The 16671-nt window shown below is 36.5% G+C and overlaps 1 protein-coding gene across 4 annotated transcripts in view; it reads left to right on the forward strand.

Annotated features, from left to right (window-relative positions):
* Window positions 1–16671, forward strand: part of UPF2 (UPF2 regulator of nonsense mediated mRNA decay) — a 72480-nt gene that overhangs the window by 37877 nt on the left and 17932 nt on the right. For 3 of the 4 annotated variants that reach the window (XR_008448538.1, XM_054058923.1, XM_054058936.1), the window contains 6 exons: window positions 1524–1707; window positions 5194–5333; window positions 7310–7414; window positions 8334–8432; window positions 9085–9252; window positions 13563–13704. Coding sequence is in view for 2 of the 4 variants with exons in the window: in XM_054058923.1 (XP_053914898.1) it covers window positions 1524–1707; window positions 5194–5333; window positions 7310–7414; window positions 8334–8432; window positions 9085–9252; window positions 13563–13704 (838 nt within the window). In the remaining 2 variants the exon portion in view is untranslated. Of the gene's footprint in view, window positions 1–1523; window positions 1708–5193; window positions 5404–7309; window positions 7415–8333; window positions 8433–9084; window positions 9253–13562; window positions 13705–16671 lie in introns of those variants that run through there. The other variant, XR_008448539.1, reaches the window with a different exon arrangement.

Here is a 16671-nt window from a genome sequence, read left to right on the forward strand (position 1 = left end):
CTAGAAATCAGCTTTGCAGGAATAGAGCTGGGACTGCTAAGCTGTATGAACCTGACATTAAGTTCTGCACTGTTAGGGTGATGAAGACCAAGAATGTTCTACATTGCGTTGGCAAGAGCGTAGCCAGCAGCTTGAGGAAAATGAGTTTTCTTTTCCTTTTTTTCTCTTTTCCTTTTTTGTCTTTTCCTTTTTGCTCTTTTCCTTTTTCCCTTTTCCTTTTTCCCTTTTCCTTTTTCCCTTTTCCTTTTTCCCTTTTCCTTTTTCCCTTTTCCTTTTTCCCTTTTCCTTTTTCCCTTTTCCTTTTTCCCTTTTCCTTTTTCCCTTTTCCTTTTTCCCTTTTCCCTTTTCCCTTTTCCTTTTTTCCCTTTTCCTTTTTCCCTTTTCCCTTTTCCCTTTTCCCTTTTCCCCTTTTCCCTTTTCCCTTTTCCCTTTTCCCTTTTCCCTTTTCCCTTTTCCCTTTTCCCTTTTCCCTTCTTCCCTTCTTCCCTTCTTCCCTTTTCCTTTCTTCCCTTTTCCTTTCTTCCCTTTTCCTTTCTTCCCTTTTCCTTTCTTCCCTTTTCCTTTCTTCCCTTTTCCTTTCTTCCCTTTTCCTTTCTTCCCTTTTCCTTTCTTCCCTTTTCCTTTCTTCCCTTTTCCTTTCTTCCCTTTTCCTTTCTTCCCTTTTCCTTTCTTCCCTTTTCCTTTCTTCCCTTTTCCTTTCTTCCCTTTTCCTTTTTTCTTTCTGCTTCTCTTTAAATTATACTAAACCAAGGATACTGATAACTTATTTCGGGTAATCAGGAGACATATCCTTCATCTGTATATGAGCTGTAAAATAAAGTTTCGAACTGCAGTACGGTCTATTTTTAATCCCAAAACAAACTTGTTAGTGAAGAAGTCATGTTTTTGATACACCTTGTATTTTCAACAGGTGTTCCTTTTGACCATGTAGGCTTTTAAGTGAAGGTTGTTACTTATACTTCATTTTCACATGCAATTTTTGCAACCTGTTTATTCTCCTGTTCTACTGTTAAGTTCACTTAACGTCAGCATTGACTTAAGTGCAACATTTATTTCTTATAATTTTATTGTATGAGCTATGTATGAATTTGTTCTGAAGTGAACTGGGTAAGTCAATTAATGGTAGCTGCAGTCTTAAAACTTCATGACATTTCCCCTTCTCCCCATAATTTGATTTTTGGGGGAATTTATGTTCTTGGAATTCTATGAAAGAAGGAGTGGAAATCTGGATGAGTAAGCACTCATCTCATAGAAATAATCTACCATTAGTAGACACTTCTACTACTTTTTTGCTCAGTCTTCATACTTCTTACAGTTGTTATGATAAAAGGAGCATAGTCTTAATGTTTGTGATATCCAATGTTATAAAACAATATTTAGTGATACCAAAATATCTAATAGTTGTGTGAAACAGGAGAGCAGTGATGTGAAATTTTTTGTTTTCTACTGTACTGGGACTAGGCATCAAAGTATTAAATGCACGTTGTCATTAATAAACTTTATTTGAATATTTTGTATTCTAGCGGTATGTTTGGTGGAAAAAAAGCCTGGACGTTTGGACAAAAGACCACCCATTTCCTATAGACATAGACTATATGATCAGTGATACACTGGAACTGCTGAGACCAAAGATAAAGCTTTGCAGTTCTCTGGAAGAAGCTGTCAGACAGGTGCAAGACTTGGAACGAGAATTCTTAATAAAATTAGGTAAGAAAATGTACAAGGGAAATGAGGTCTTTTAGTTGATTCCTGTATTTCTTAAAATTCCCCTCTGTACGGTGATGATGATAGGTAGCTACTGTTATTCTCATTATATAGTCTCCTTACTCTCATGATAGAAATATTTTTGGGAGTTCGTAGCACTTTTCTGATCACCGTAGAGATCACGTGGGATTTCCATACTTCCCAAGCCATTCAGTGTTTAAAACAAAAAGTCAATATGAATACTGTTAATATAGTACTAGTTGGAGAGGAGTTGTGTGTATGGAGGACTATGGTGCAAATGATGAGGAAGAAAACTATGAATTTAAACAGAAAAATTTAGGAAGCGCATTCTACAAAAAGCAAGGAGTATTTGCACAGTAATTACTGCAGCCTCTGGGCTGGTGAGCACTGATGGAAACCAGCACGGTCATTTTGATAGATTGGTTGCTTGCAATTCTGTTCCTTCCCAGTCCTGGATTTGAAAGAAGTTGCTGTGTCAAAAGTAAACATTAGTGTAAGACTACAACAAAAGAGAGAATGTTTCACTTTTAAAATGCTGCCAGGTACTTTGAGCCTTACGCTTCCTTTGGAATAATTGTGAATGAGCTTTACATTTTGTAGAGGCCAGAGGATTATTTCCTTTTAATGAATTAAAGCTTTGATTAGATTATTAAAGTGGGGTATTTTGTTCTTAAAATGTATCTGTTGGCAGGGTTGTGTGCTAGTTTATAGTTCCTGCTAAGATTACAGTGGTGTATATGTATAGATCTTGCTGTGTTAAAAATCACTTAATTTCAGGAGAAAAAGGCTTGGCTTGCTGCACTCCTCAGTTGATGAAATACTGGTTAGTGTGTATCTAAGACTGCTACAATCACTAACCTGTAAACCTTATGTACCTGTGGGTTCTTAGTAATTATTGGATAATACTGTGCTCACTTTTCATTAAGTGGAGCTGTTATCTAATCTTCAGAAGACCAGCTTGTTCATTAAAAGCTTTTATGTGTAAATGTTACACTCTGTAAGTGTTAATTAGAGCCTTCATCTAGTTGATCAAGTTCAATTTTTAAGAATAACCCTTTTTTTTTTTTTTTTTTAAGAATAATCCAGTGAGCTGAGTGTATGTAATTGCCAGGTAAAATATTGCAATTTCTGGCTTAGGAGGAATTTTTTTTCAATACACTGTTCATTTAATCTCATGCCTTAAAATTGCCTGTGTAGTAACTGAAATGCAGATAGCAATTTTCTTATGGTATATTTGAAATTATTAGCTTTTATGCTTTCAAAATGATAACTGAGAAGTAATTTACAAGCAGTTACATAAATTGTAGTATTATTTTAAAAGATAATCAGCAATTTCTTTCTATAAATTGTAAGAACTTCTGTTCTCTGAGTCACCATCACCATCATAGCAGTTGGATTCAATGTAGTTAAGGGGGCAACATGGTCACTGAAGGAAAGCAAGTGTTGGAGAGCATTTTATTGTGTTTGTTTTGGCACAATCAAAGCCCATCAACAGTACAGCCTTTTAAAGGGGGGTGAGGGTTGTCCCAAGTCTGTTTCCTTTCTTGATATTACTTGCTTGTTATTCAACAGCAGTCTAGGGTGCGATAGTTCCAAGTCCTCCTATTAAATAGAACTGTTTGAAGGTGCTCTTGGGAAGGTTGTCTTGCATGTAGTTGTGGAGCAGCACATAATTTGAACAGCACAGTGTTTACAGATAGGGAGGAGGAAAAAGAATGCTTTGAAACACATGGAATATTAAGGAGGAAGTGTGTGTGTATGTATGTGTGCATTCACACAGAACTGAAACCCCCAATGACTACCATACAACCATATATAGAATCAGAGAATAGTTTGGGCTGGAAGGGACTTTAAAGATAATCTACTTCCAACCCCAATATATACCTTTCATACTATATACCGTTTAATTTCTGAGGTTTTTCTGATTTCAGCATGGCTCTAAAAATTCGCCTCCTCCTGAAGCTAGTGAGATTGTTGTAGACACCTGACTCTTGTGTGTGTCGTCTGCATATTGTTTCTGTTAAAGGCATCTGGAGGTGGAGTAGAAAAAACAAATCTGGTATGCCCCAAAGCACACGTATATCCAGAATCTAGACTCCTGCCTAAGAATTGCATACTATTGCATTTGTTCTTTGTGTATGGCAGAAAGCAAACGAGGAATGCCACAAGCACAGAACTGATGTCCAGAAAACTTTAACGGCTAGCCCTAAGTGTGGTTGGTATAAGGTCAACATCTGAATGACAAACTGCATGGTGACTGTATTGACTCTTTAGGAAAGTCTTTGAAAAAACACTGGCTTTGATTCCTTAGGAAAGTCTTTGAAAAAATACTGGCTTTCATCTGATGTATCTCAGAAGGCCAACATCAGCATCACTTTCTGCTAGCTTAAACCACGATCCTCTAGAGGACTGAGTGGTTTTGTAAGTTAATGAAAAAATACAATAAAAGAATGTCTGAGAGCAGACATAGACTGAAGTTTGTTCTGTTTGGCATTGGATCACTGAATTTTTGCTATAGCTGTTCACTAAAAAAAAAAAAAAAAATAAATTCATTTTTTCCTGCCATCAGAACCATGCCTAATTCTTCGATATTTTCTCTGGAAACAATTCTGATTAAAATCTATATCTGAGACTTAATTTGACAATGAAGCGTTAAAAGAAACTAAGACTTGTGTTTTTTTCATTACTGCAGGAGTGATAGAGGTAAGGGTATTACATTGAAGGATGGCTTTTTGAAACAGAGATTGAGAGATATGCATGATACCTTGCACACAGACAAAACTAAAATGTTTTGAGGGCCAGAGGTGGCAAGCAGGTTAGTAAGGAAAACTGCAAGATGAACTAATACACAGTGAAAGAACTGTCAAGTCCTGTCCACAAGTAGGATGAGAGGACTAGATAATACTTTTAGATGAGACTCTATTTCCTAAAGATTATATAGACACCTACACTATCATAGGTTCAACTGCAGCATCAGAGCATTGGGAAAGAGTCAGGTTTATTACAGGCTGAGAAAATTATTGTTTCAAAACTGTTAACTGATGCTGTGAGATACTGGAACTAAATCTATACAGGCTTGATATATTCTGGGTTCTGTTGGTTTTGCAGAGCGTCTGTAACTTAGTGCTTCTATTTCAGTGCATGTTTCAGTAAGATTGCACTTTCATTTTGAGGATGTTTTGAAGCATTTTGCACAGTGCAGCTTCTTGATTGCTGTTCTATGGAAGATTTTAAACATTCTCCATTATGTTTTCCTCCTTTTCTGGCAGGGAAACTGTTACCCTTTACATGTAAGTTAACTATATATTGAAAATGTTTCATTCAGCAGTCGAATATTATGACCCACTGGAAGTTTGTGTTTGGTAACAATGGACTTTTCAAGAGGTCTTCCAAATATAGTTTGAGCGGTTTCATGTGTTCTAATGTTCTAATTCTTGTTCCATTTCTTTCTTTTTTTCCAAATTTTAGGAATTGTGAATGACAAAGATTCCAAAGATTCTATTACGGAAGGAGAGAACCTGGAAGAGGATGAAGAGGAGGAGGAAGGTGGAGCAGAGACAGAGGAACAGTCTGGAAATGAAAGTGAAGTAAATGAGCCAGAAGAAGAGGTGAACTTAATAATTTACCTTGCCTCGCAAAAAAACTTTCTGAAGTCCTCCTGTGTCACAGAGCTAGCAGGTGAAATGTGGGTATGCACAACCCAGTCAGTACTCTGGGGACATTTCCATCTCAGTTCTCTATGTATGGAAAACTGAACACAGTATCTGTGGCTTATTCCAAAGAAATTATCCTGAAAACTTGAACATTACAACTTTGCTCAGGGTATGTGCTGCTTCTCAACAAAATGATGCCTTCGATTTTTTTTTGGCATGAAAACACTTACAGATAATTTTCTTTATCTGTTGTAAAGCAAATGTAGTGACTAGACGTCAAAGCAGTCATGTAGAAGAAATAACAGGTGTTTATAGTGTGCCTGTATAGTATGAATAAATAAAAGATTTATGGAGCGTAACAACCTTCCTTGTTTACTCTGCCAGTAATCTTTTGAATCAAAAGTGGTGGGGCCAATAAAAAACCCAGATGTGTACATAGAAATTCTAACTTGTCACTGTGACACAGCAAAGTTGATATGATAATGGTAGTTTTATGAGAAAATGAGTTCATGAAGGAAACGGGAAACATTTTTTCTCTCTGTGCTTGGGTTGGCTGGTTTACTGACAAGCTGTATTTCAGACTGTGCCTCTCAGCATTAACATTCCTGATGTTTGGCTGGGTTTTTGCCATAACCCACAAATTAATAATATTATTAGAATCATAAGAAAGGACTTTGGATGATCTTGTCCAAGCTGCCTTGCTCAAAGTAGGATCACCTACAGCAGGTTGCCTGAGGCAATGTCCAATCAGGTTTTGAATATCCACAACCTCTTCAGGCAATTTGTTCCTTTACACCAGTAAAGAAGAGCTTTTTTTCTTAGGTTTAAATGAATTTTTTTAACTTATGTCCACTGGACACCACTGAGAAGAGTCCAACTCCCTCTTCTTTTCTCACTCACTTTGGGTACCATGGAGATCTCCCACCCAACCTCAAGCCGTCTGGTTCCCCAGACTAAACAATGCTATCTCTCTCAGCCTCCGCTATGACAGATGTTCCAGTCCCTTAATGATCTTCACAGCCTATTGTTGGTCTTCCTCCAGTATGTCCATGTCTGTCTTGTACTGGAGAACTCACCTGGGCACAGCACTCCAGATGTCTTACCAGCGCTCGGCAAGCAGCAGGATCACCTCCTTTGACCTGTTGACAACACTATTTCCTAATGCAGCCCAGGATGCAGTCAGCTGGCTTTGCTGCAAGGGTGCATTGCTGGTTCTTGGTCTGTCTGTTTTCCTAAGCTGCTTTCCAGATGGGCAACCTCCCGCCTGTACTAGTGCATCGGGTTATTGCTCCTGGTGTGTAGGGCTCCACATTTCTCTTCATTGACCTTCCTGAGTTCTTGTCAATCCATTCCTCCACCTTGTTGTGTTCTCTCTGAGTGGCAGCACAAACGTTTGGTTTATCAGCCACTATTCCCCCGTTTTCTGCTATATGTTTGTGAAAATGGCAGATAAAGCCGATTGAGTCCCGACTGAAACATTAAGTACAAAACATAACAAGCAAATGTACTCCTCTCCCAAGTAAAAAGTGATAGGACAAGAGGAAGTGGCCTCCCGTTGCACCAGGGGGGGTTTAGATTGAATACTAGGAAAAAATTCTTTGAAAGAATGATGAAGCATTGGAACTGGCTGCCCAGGGAAGTGGGGGAGTCTCCATCCCTGGAGATGTTAAAAAAATGTGTAGATGTGGCACTTCAGCATGTGGTTTAGTAGGCATGGTGGTGTGGGGCTGACAGACTTGATGAGCTTGAGGTCTTTTGAAACTTAATGAGTCTATGATTCTACTAAGACTGAACTAAACTAAACCGATTCAGGTGGAGAGAGAGTGGGAAGGGTACAAAATGTCTATAAAGAATCAGATGCAAGCGGTCTCTTTGTTTTAAAAACAGTCAGAAGTTATTCTGTTCTCAGATTTTAAAACTGACTATTTCAGGAGGGCTCTGACAATGAGGAGGAGGAAGGTGAAGAAGAGGAAGAAGAAAACACAGATTACCTTACAGACTCCAATAAGGAAAATGAAACGGATGAGGAGAATACAGTATGTATTATTACTTTAGATAAGCGAATTGACATTTGCACCTTTCTGTTTTCTTTACTGAATGTGTTTTGTCAATGTTACTCATAACACGTCTGGAAAACACAGCAAGAACACACCCTTCTAGTCTTCTAAGTATGTCTTACAGCTTGTTTTTGTATTTTCAAGCTTTTATTGCTATCTTTGGAAAATATTTATGCTATCAGCTTTACTACAGTGTGTTTGCACAGGACTATCCACTTTCACAGACAGGTAGACAGGAACAGATTGCATAGATGATGCATTTGCAATGCCAACAGTGGTAGCAAGCTGATATGGTAAACTAGTAAACAGGGTAAACTAGTTATTCTCCATGGATCTCAAAACTGAAAAGGAGACAAGCACAAAAATTCTAAAATACAGATTTGGGATTGGTAGAGTATAATGTCTAGTAAAAGAAGCCATTCATTTGAGCCTGTATTGTGATTATGTAGTAAGGAAAATAATGATCATTCTAGAACAATGTGTTGAGTTACTAACTTCAAACACTTCATGTTGTCATGTTGTGCTTTCCAAATACTGAAGGATAATATTTGTTTTGAAAAGACCATCTAACTTTATGGACTCAATGGAGAAATTAGTTAAATTAGATGTGGTAGGGATAAAAGTTTTTCTTTTCCATATCTAGCATATGTACATATGCATCTGTACAACTATGCTAGTATGTCAGAGTATTAAGAGTGGCCAGCTTTCGTAATAATTGATGCAATAAAGTCAGAAAGTATTTCTTCAGGAAAATAATCCAGGCTGAAAACTTTTAAGCTTTTGATTATTTATCTTATGGAAGCAATAAGGATATTTTTTCCCATTGTTTCTAGACTGAATATTCATATTTCTATATCTAATCTAATAAAAAGGTTGGGTTTTTTCTCCATTGCAACAGGAAGTAATGATTAAAGGAGGAGGACTTAAGCATGTCCCTTGTGCTGAAGATGAGGACTTCATTCAGGCGTTGGATAAAATGATGCTGGAAAATCTTCAGGTATAAATATTTATTTTCTTAAAGGAATGTAATTTGCTCTACAACTACTTGTATTTGATGGGTTTTTGAAGTAAATAAAGGAATAATAATACATTGCTGACCATACTGAAGAACATGGATTTTTTTCTTAGTTGTGGCCTCTTCTCTGCAACTGACATATTTGTCTAAGTAGGTTTTTGTAAAACAGCTGTTAGTTGTATTTGCCCAGTGAACATATGACATGCTGACAAATACTGTTTTATGAATAATTGCATCAGATACCGTGCAGCGCTTCTGACTTCTATCTTAGACTATTCAGACATAGGTTTTCACTTGTTTAAAATCTCTCAGTGTTTAAATTTACATAACCTTTGTGTCCTATGTATTTTTTTGGTCACATCTGGTAAATATTTAAGTATTGATAAAAAAGTCTCTAGATTTCTTTCCTTACAAGATTAAGTTATCTGCAAGTCCTTTGAAATTTTAAGTATTCTATCCCTGTAGCTCTTTTATTCACAAGCAAGGAAAATGTAATGAAGCATAATACATTTATTTATATACTACTCTCTTTTCCTGCAAGGTTGACTTTTCTCAGTCATGAAAATATGAATGTTACCAGACTGAACGTTTTTAGCATCTGATTATTTATACAATTTACTGTGTTTTTTAATAGCAACGGAGTGGTGAATCTGTGAAAGTACATCAGTTGGATGTTGCTATTCCTCTGCATCTCAAAAGTCAGCTCAAGAAGGGTCCTCCACTTGGAAGTGGGGAAGGAGAGTCAGAGTCTGGAGACACAATGCCGTTTGTCATGTTAACACGAAAGGGCAACAAACAACAGGTAAGAGTTCACATAATGTATAGACATTGCTTAAGTAAGTAAATAAAATCCTTTCACTTTTCTGAAAGTCACACTCTGTGACTTTAAGTCACAATATTTTGTTTCTTCGTCCTTTTATTAGATTAGTATGCAGGCATCTTTATTTTGATAATAGAAACTACTTTATGTAGTTTATTGGAATTCATGGTTGTTAATAGAAATCATGTAGGAAAATTCTGTGGTTAAATTATACCATTGGTAATGACTTTTTGTGATCACACCAGTGGGATGTGCTATGTTTTATGTATATTTTAAACACAGTTGTTTAAGATGAATGCTTGTGGTTGGTGGACTGCCACGGAATTTAAAAGGAGTACAAAAGAAGAGGAGGAATGCTCTAGAATCTTCACGGTTCTGGAGATTTTCCTGAAAACACATTCAGCTTCAAATTAAGATAAATTCCACTTTCTAAGTAACTGCCATTTGAATTAATTCAACTTGGGAAAAAGTCATTATGTCTGAAGGCTTTTTTTAGGGGACTCTTCCAGAATGCGCTGGGTGAATCTCTCTGAGGAAGTTAAATGGAAGTCATACTGACAAAACAGATAAACCCTGTGCTTCATGAGGCTGAGCTATACATCTATTTTGGCTCTTTTTCCTCAGAATGTTTGAATTTTCCTGTGTCAGCAAATGTGTAGCATACAGATCAATACTTAGACATTTCATATGCATTTCTCATCATGATTTAGGTCTTCTAAAGAAACCTTTTCATTTCGGTTGTATAAACCGATGGTGAAAACAAATTAGTCTTGAGTTTATATTGAAAGCAAATCCAAGGCATTCTTTGCATCTGTACCTTTCAAGCGTTTAAATCCATGTCATTAATTTGTTTTGACTTAGACAGCTAACGTATATAAACCTGAAGTAGAGTTTTTCTCTTCCTTCGTCTGGAAGACACTTCAACAATCTGTGTAGAAAGTGAGATCGCTTCTTAGAGAACACTTGAACTAGTATGTGCTGTGCTCAGTGCTTTGGAATTGTAAGTGGCAATACCTGTTTGAGTGAGCACATATGTACTTGCATTTAGTAGTGATGATTTACTGGTTTCCTTACTGCACTTATTAGGTTATTCTGTTTTCCTGAACTTGAATGTTGTATACGGAGTTCTACAGAAGCTTTGAGTGAGGATTTTTCTACTGTTGTCATTGAGCTGAGAAGGGAGTTAAGGAACTCTGTTTTAAAAAAAGTGGTGTTTAGCTTTTTCAGAATAACTTACTGGGGATATCTGTAGATACCAAGAATTTTAGGATCTTCGTATTCTCTGTGAGTGGAAAATATTGCCAACATGTGGCTTGAAAAGAAAGCAGAACTTGTTTGGGAGCTTTCCCTGCTCCTCCTCCAATATTTGGTTTTGGGAGTAGGCTCTTCCTGCCGAAACTTTTCTCAATGTTTCTAGAAATGTAGAAAACAGTTTCTTTATAGACCGCTTCAGTTCTTGAATCAATGAAAGGCTTCTTTGTCTGTAGTTCTGTATTCAGAAAAAAAATGTGTCTTAGGACTCAGCTTTAATAGAAAAAAAGCAGGAAAGAAGAGGTGGAGTTGAAAAGAAAATAATTATTCCTTCTTGTAGTAATTTATTTTAAATCTACATGAGCAGAGTTTTGAAGTGATGGAGGCATACTTTTCTTTTAAGTCATAGTTGTAAAGTTTCAGTCTTTTAAAAACAGTCAAATGGAGTTTGCAGACAACCTGCGGGGCTGTCAGTAACTCTCCATCAGCACACTCACTGGAGTGATAAGCATCACCACCTCGTTACAATATCAGCCTAATCAGTTCTTTGTCAACAGTGCTGCAGAAACCAGAAATTCACTGGAAGAAAGTACTTGCTGATGAAAATGGAGCATGCTGTGCTTCCTTCCAGAGGTTAACATGCCAGTACTCAACGGGATTTTAGTGAAGCATTGACAACTAGTTTGTTGAAGCAATACCAGAACAACTGACTGCTCTTTACCAGCAGCATATGACCTGGATTAATAGTCATTGCAGGCTAATAGTAACAAGGACACCATATTTTATCCTTTTTGGTCACACTGGTTTACAAAAACAGGCAATAGCAAGAGTACTGGATAGATCAGTGTCTCAAGATAGCTGTTTTTTTTCACCTGTCAGCTGTAGCAAAGACAGAACTTACAAAACTAGTAGTAGTAGAACTGAACGAGGTCATTAGAAATTAGACTATGTCATCACAAGCCATTAGAGAGCAAGGGGAAATAAATATTACCATCATAAGGTGTATTTACTACGATTTGATGGTTTTGAAACTGTCCAAGAAGTTCTATGCCAAGTAGGTGTGACCTGCAGTGAGATCTGGACAGTAAAAGACAAGATTTCTTTTCATTTGAAAGATTTTTAGCAAGGTTCCATAAAAGAATTGTAATATCCATGGAATGGTCCAGTCTGTCCTTGAATGTGAAGTTTTTTCTTGGTGACATTTTTATGAAATCTGTAATCTAGTCTTCTGAATGATAATTTTTGATCTTCCTTCAGTTTGCCATCTTCTAAGTGAAGTCCTTATGTTCTGTCCCCATCTCACAGATTTTATAAGAGGCTTTGATATACTTCTTCAGTATGTGGAAGTCGGAAATTTTTTGTTTGCTCAGTAATTATTGTATCCTTTTAGTAATTGTCATCAGTGGTTTAATTTCAGATGGCAGATCTCTGATTGCCTCGAGATAGGCACTCGATGATATTTCATTAATTAACAGCCTGTTGGGGTTTGTGTGTATTTCATTTGCACCCTGCTATATTTCAGTTTTCTTTTTTCTGCTTCAAGCATCCTGTCTGGAAACACTTAGAATCCCATTAAGCTGATAAATCCATAGAACAAACAAAATGTAAAGGACATCTTGAGATGGATGAGGAGCTTAATGGTGAAGCCAAGAAATAATTTTTATCTTGAAATGCTCCTAATGGGTCAGTTATTTGTGTAGTTTGCATAAAGGTTATTTGCAATATCTGGGAACATGTGTACTCTGCTCAGCCATAAGTAACTAAAGCTTACTTTTCTTTTGGAATGTCAAGAACTTTCAGTTTTCTTCTCCTGCACACCTTAGTAACAAGCTTGTATTTATGTTGAATATAATATGCTGTTACCTCCATCCCCCAAAACAGATCTTCTTTTGCCTGATTTGTCTCACCTGAACAAAATTTGTAGGTGAACCTGTAGCCAGGTTTATCTCAAGTCTTTGCAAGAGTCTTGTCTTAACTCTTTCAAACATGGTTTATTTTCAAAAGCTCCATCTGAGTACTTGGTGTCTTCTCACACTCATCATTCAATGACTGCTAGTGGAACACTATCACCTAGTAGATACCTTGATTTCTTACTAATTATTGTATTAAATACTAACTATATACAGTGAGGAGTTCGCTTTTGCTACATACCTTCTCAACAGGGCTTTTGATAACGTATTTCTACCTGCAGCTTTTTGACAGTGTAGTAGAAAAGAACATTTAGAAATTTGCTCCTGGTTCTTTTTTTTGTGGAAATAGATCTCAATTGACAAGAACAAGCTGCAAGATTCAGAGCACTTTGTGGAATATTGAGAGTGATTGTCCTTAAATGAATTACTCTATCACATGGTGATATTTATTTCTAATGGATGTGCAGTTGAAGGATGAAGTGAAACTTTTCTAAATCTGTTCACAAACTTTAGTTCTAAGAGGTTTCTGAAAACTGTTTCAGTTGCAGATCACATTAATAATCACTTCTCTGTTTTGGAACAATTGTAAAAACTTGTTCTGTCGAAAGAGAAACTTGGGTTTTCTGAGTCTGGGGAAAAATAATGGCTCTTCCCTGTGCCATGCTGAACACCTCAGCTGTGTTTTTCAAAGAGAGGGTACTTCTGTTGGAGTAGGACCAATGCCACCTTTAATGTAGCTTATGGCAAATCAGATAATGTACTCAATTCACTGTGAGGATATCAGCTTGTATGCAAATAAGAAAGGAAGCATAAATCTATGTGTTCCTGGTGAAAGTTAATCCATTTCATTCTCATAAATAACTGTTCTGCCTCAGCAGAAGTCAGCCTCTCTTGTACATCCTGTGTGTCTTTAGGAGGTCTGAATACCTTGTGTTTTCTTGTGCTTCCTTATGTGAAGTAGAGCTTAAGAAAATCAGAGCACCAACAAACATACTTTTGAGTGGAAACTTCTGTAGAAAGTATCTCATCACAATAACCTGGAAATAACCATAACCTTTCTGTATTTTGGCTTGTTTTGTCATTAATAGTTTTTTTCTCTCTGTAAACTTAAAAACTTATTTTCATTTGCAGTTTAAGATCCTAAACGTTCCAATGTCTTCCCAACTTGCTGCAAACCATTGGAACCAACAGCAAGCTGAACAGGAGGAGAGAATGAGGATGAAAAAGCTCACTTTGGATATCAATGAGCGGCAAGAACAAGAGGACTACCAGGGTAAGAAACTTAATCACTAAATATTTCATTTTTTTTTTTCCAGAGGAATTTTCATGCATCTACAGTAAATATTATTTTTATATCTAGCAGCTCAAATTCTGCATTATGAATTTGTAATACTTCATGGAAAAACCTGTAGTTTAGTTAGTAATTCATTATTTACTTTTACATTCGTTATTACTGATCTCTATGCTTGAAGAAGTTTTTATAGCTCTTTGGTGGAAGAGAGTCTTGCAGCATTTCAATTTTATTTTGGGAAAGGGGATTTAGTTTTTAGTTAGTAATTCATTATTATGTATTATAGTTAGTAATTCATTATTTACTTTTACATTTGTTATTACTGATCTCTGTGCTTGAAGAAGTTTTTATAGCTCTTAGGTGAAAGAAAGTCTTGCAGCATTTCAGTTTTATTTGGGGAAAGGGGAAAACCTGAGATATTTTCCTTAAAAATAAGAAAACATTTGTGGCATTGTCTCCATTACTGCGTGCAACATAAACTCTGCTGTTTTGATATTAATAGGCAAAGGTATTTAGAATCTTCATCAGTCTTTTTAAGACTTGCAAATACTGAGAGGTAACTTTCACCTGAGAAATAAAAACTGCCACCTGAGCTTTATCCTGCTAAAGATTCTAGCAGTGCTACACTTCTGGACCATAAGAAAATGTAAACAGAATGAAGGTTTCATACTAATTAGATGAGCTAGTTTGTTTTTTAAAGATATTTGAGCCAAGCGTTTTGGAACCTGGATGAATTGGAGCAAATAGTTAATGCAGCAGATCCTGTAGCCCCTAAGCTGGTGCACTTGGTGTGTTTGATTGCTGGGTGTTCTGGTTTGGTTTGGTTTTTTTCACACTCAACTTCCCTTGCCTTACTCAGATAGTAAACAAAGCCAGACCAATAAAACTGATGGTATTCGGTTCCAATATTAGTATTTCTATTTCATGTCTCTAAAGTTCTTGCTCTATTTTTTCTGTAAAGATGCTACAGTCTGGTGGTAATCACAGTGTAAGTAGTTAATTAGCAGGAAGTCTCATTTAAGCTGTTTAGTGAAAGGTCGTTCTTCATCAAGAAATGGGAAATTTAAATTAAAACAGTTCCATTTCTAAAAACACTATGGAATTTAATGCTTCTTTCAGAACTTTGATAGTACAAGAACTAAACTTGAAATTGTAAATAGAGTCGTTAAAAAAATTAGTGTCTAAAGAGCTCTGAAATAGTAATACAGTATATTCTTATTAAACATTTATCAGCTTAAATTTCTGTTCGGAGACCCTCACATCTTTTAAAGCCCACTTCTGAAAAAGGAAGAGAAAGAGGAGAATGTAGAATTAGACATTTAAGTGCTTTTCACAGACTTTTTTGAGGAGTTTCCTAATTAATGATGTTTCTGGTATTTTTATGGGTCAGGGCATTTGGATTGTTATGCCTTATGTTGTGGTTTTGGTATCTTTAAAAATCAGTTTGTTTAATATAGGATTTTATTGTGAGAAGCTGTGTTTATACAAAAAAAATTGCATTGATTTTTGTCCAGGAAAAATGAAACAGCTGATACCAAATGATAACCAGTAAACAGCTGATACCAAATGATAACCAGTAATAGGCATTTTTTTTAATTTCTCGTAGATTTTCTAGGTATTGTGTATAAAGCAGTAATATAGGGAGAAATCAACACAGAAAAAAATAGTCTTTTCCGTAATTGACGTAAGTTTTTTGAAATAACTGTTGATTCTTCTTTATTAACCTGGATAGTACACACAGTGAAACTAAACTGAAAAGGTCATTTAAATCAGATTAAACTAAATGGGCCAAATTATTTCTATTTTTAGTTTAGATTTCATGCAGTTAATTGTCATTTTTGAAGAGTTTTCTTGCCTGTAACAAATTGGTTTGTATGCATTGAAAGAAAGTGTTGGTTTTAAAATTTCTCTTTCCAGCTTTGAAGTTACCAGTGGAGGAAGAAGACTCAATTTCTGAAAGAATGCCTCAGGGTTGTCCTAACATTTGCAGAAACATTTGTTTCTTTTTCATCTGTACAGGGTAGCTAACAGACAAAAATTCAGCAGTGTACTTCAAAGTAGGATCAGTTATTTAATACGTCAGCTATGTTTATTACTTTTTCAAATATTAGGAACTTGGTGACTTGAATTTAGACCAGTATTTTTCTGTGTAGGTGGCCTTTTCTTCACTTAAACCAAGGATGGGTGACCTGCCTTCCGCCAAGCTAATACATTGTGCTCCTCTGCCATTTCTTCCCTCTGTTATCTTCTCAATTACTCAACTGCTTAGTTACTGACTTTTCACAAACCCCAAAGTTTTCTTTCACCTACAGTATGGAAAACAGAAGAGCCTGGCATGCACACATTTGCTTGTTCATTACTTGCTTCTGGCACCTGGCTGGCAACGTACCATAATCTCTTCTTATTTTCTTCCTGGATCTCCTCGTGGGCAACAGAGATCTCTCTGATACACAGAATCAATTTGAAGGATATAATTTCATGATGTTTGCAAAACTGGACTGTCAGTGCGTTGAATTGCTTTCTTTACCTTTTCCACGTGTTGACAGGGGTTTGTACAGAGCATGAACACATAGATTATTACCTGTTGACACCAATATTGTATATTAAATCATGGAATCATAGAATGGGTTGGTCTGGAAGGGACCTTAAAGCCTATATAGTTCCAAACTCCCTGCTGCGAGCAGGGACACCTTCCACTAGATCAGGTTGCTCAAAGTCCTATCCAACCTGGCCTTGAACAGTCTCAGGAATGGGGCATCCGTGACTTCTCTGGGCAACCTATTCCAGTGTCTCACCACCCTAACAGGAAAAAAATTCTTACTAATATCCTGTCTAAATGCTTGTCCTATCACAGCACTCGCTGATCAACACTCCCCTCCCCGGGTCTTTCACATAGGCCCATTCGTTCATAGTTTACCAGTTTCTCAACGATTGGGTGGATAACTTACT

Source organism: Cuculus canorus, chromosome 1 (assembly GCF_017976375.1).
Source record: "Cuculus canorus isolate bCucCan1 chromosome 1, bCucCan1.pri, whole genome shotgun sequence".
Taxonomy (NCBI): Eukaryota; Metazoa; Chordata; class Aves; order Cuculiformes; family Cuculidae; genus Cuculus; species Cuculus canorus.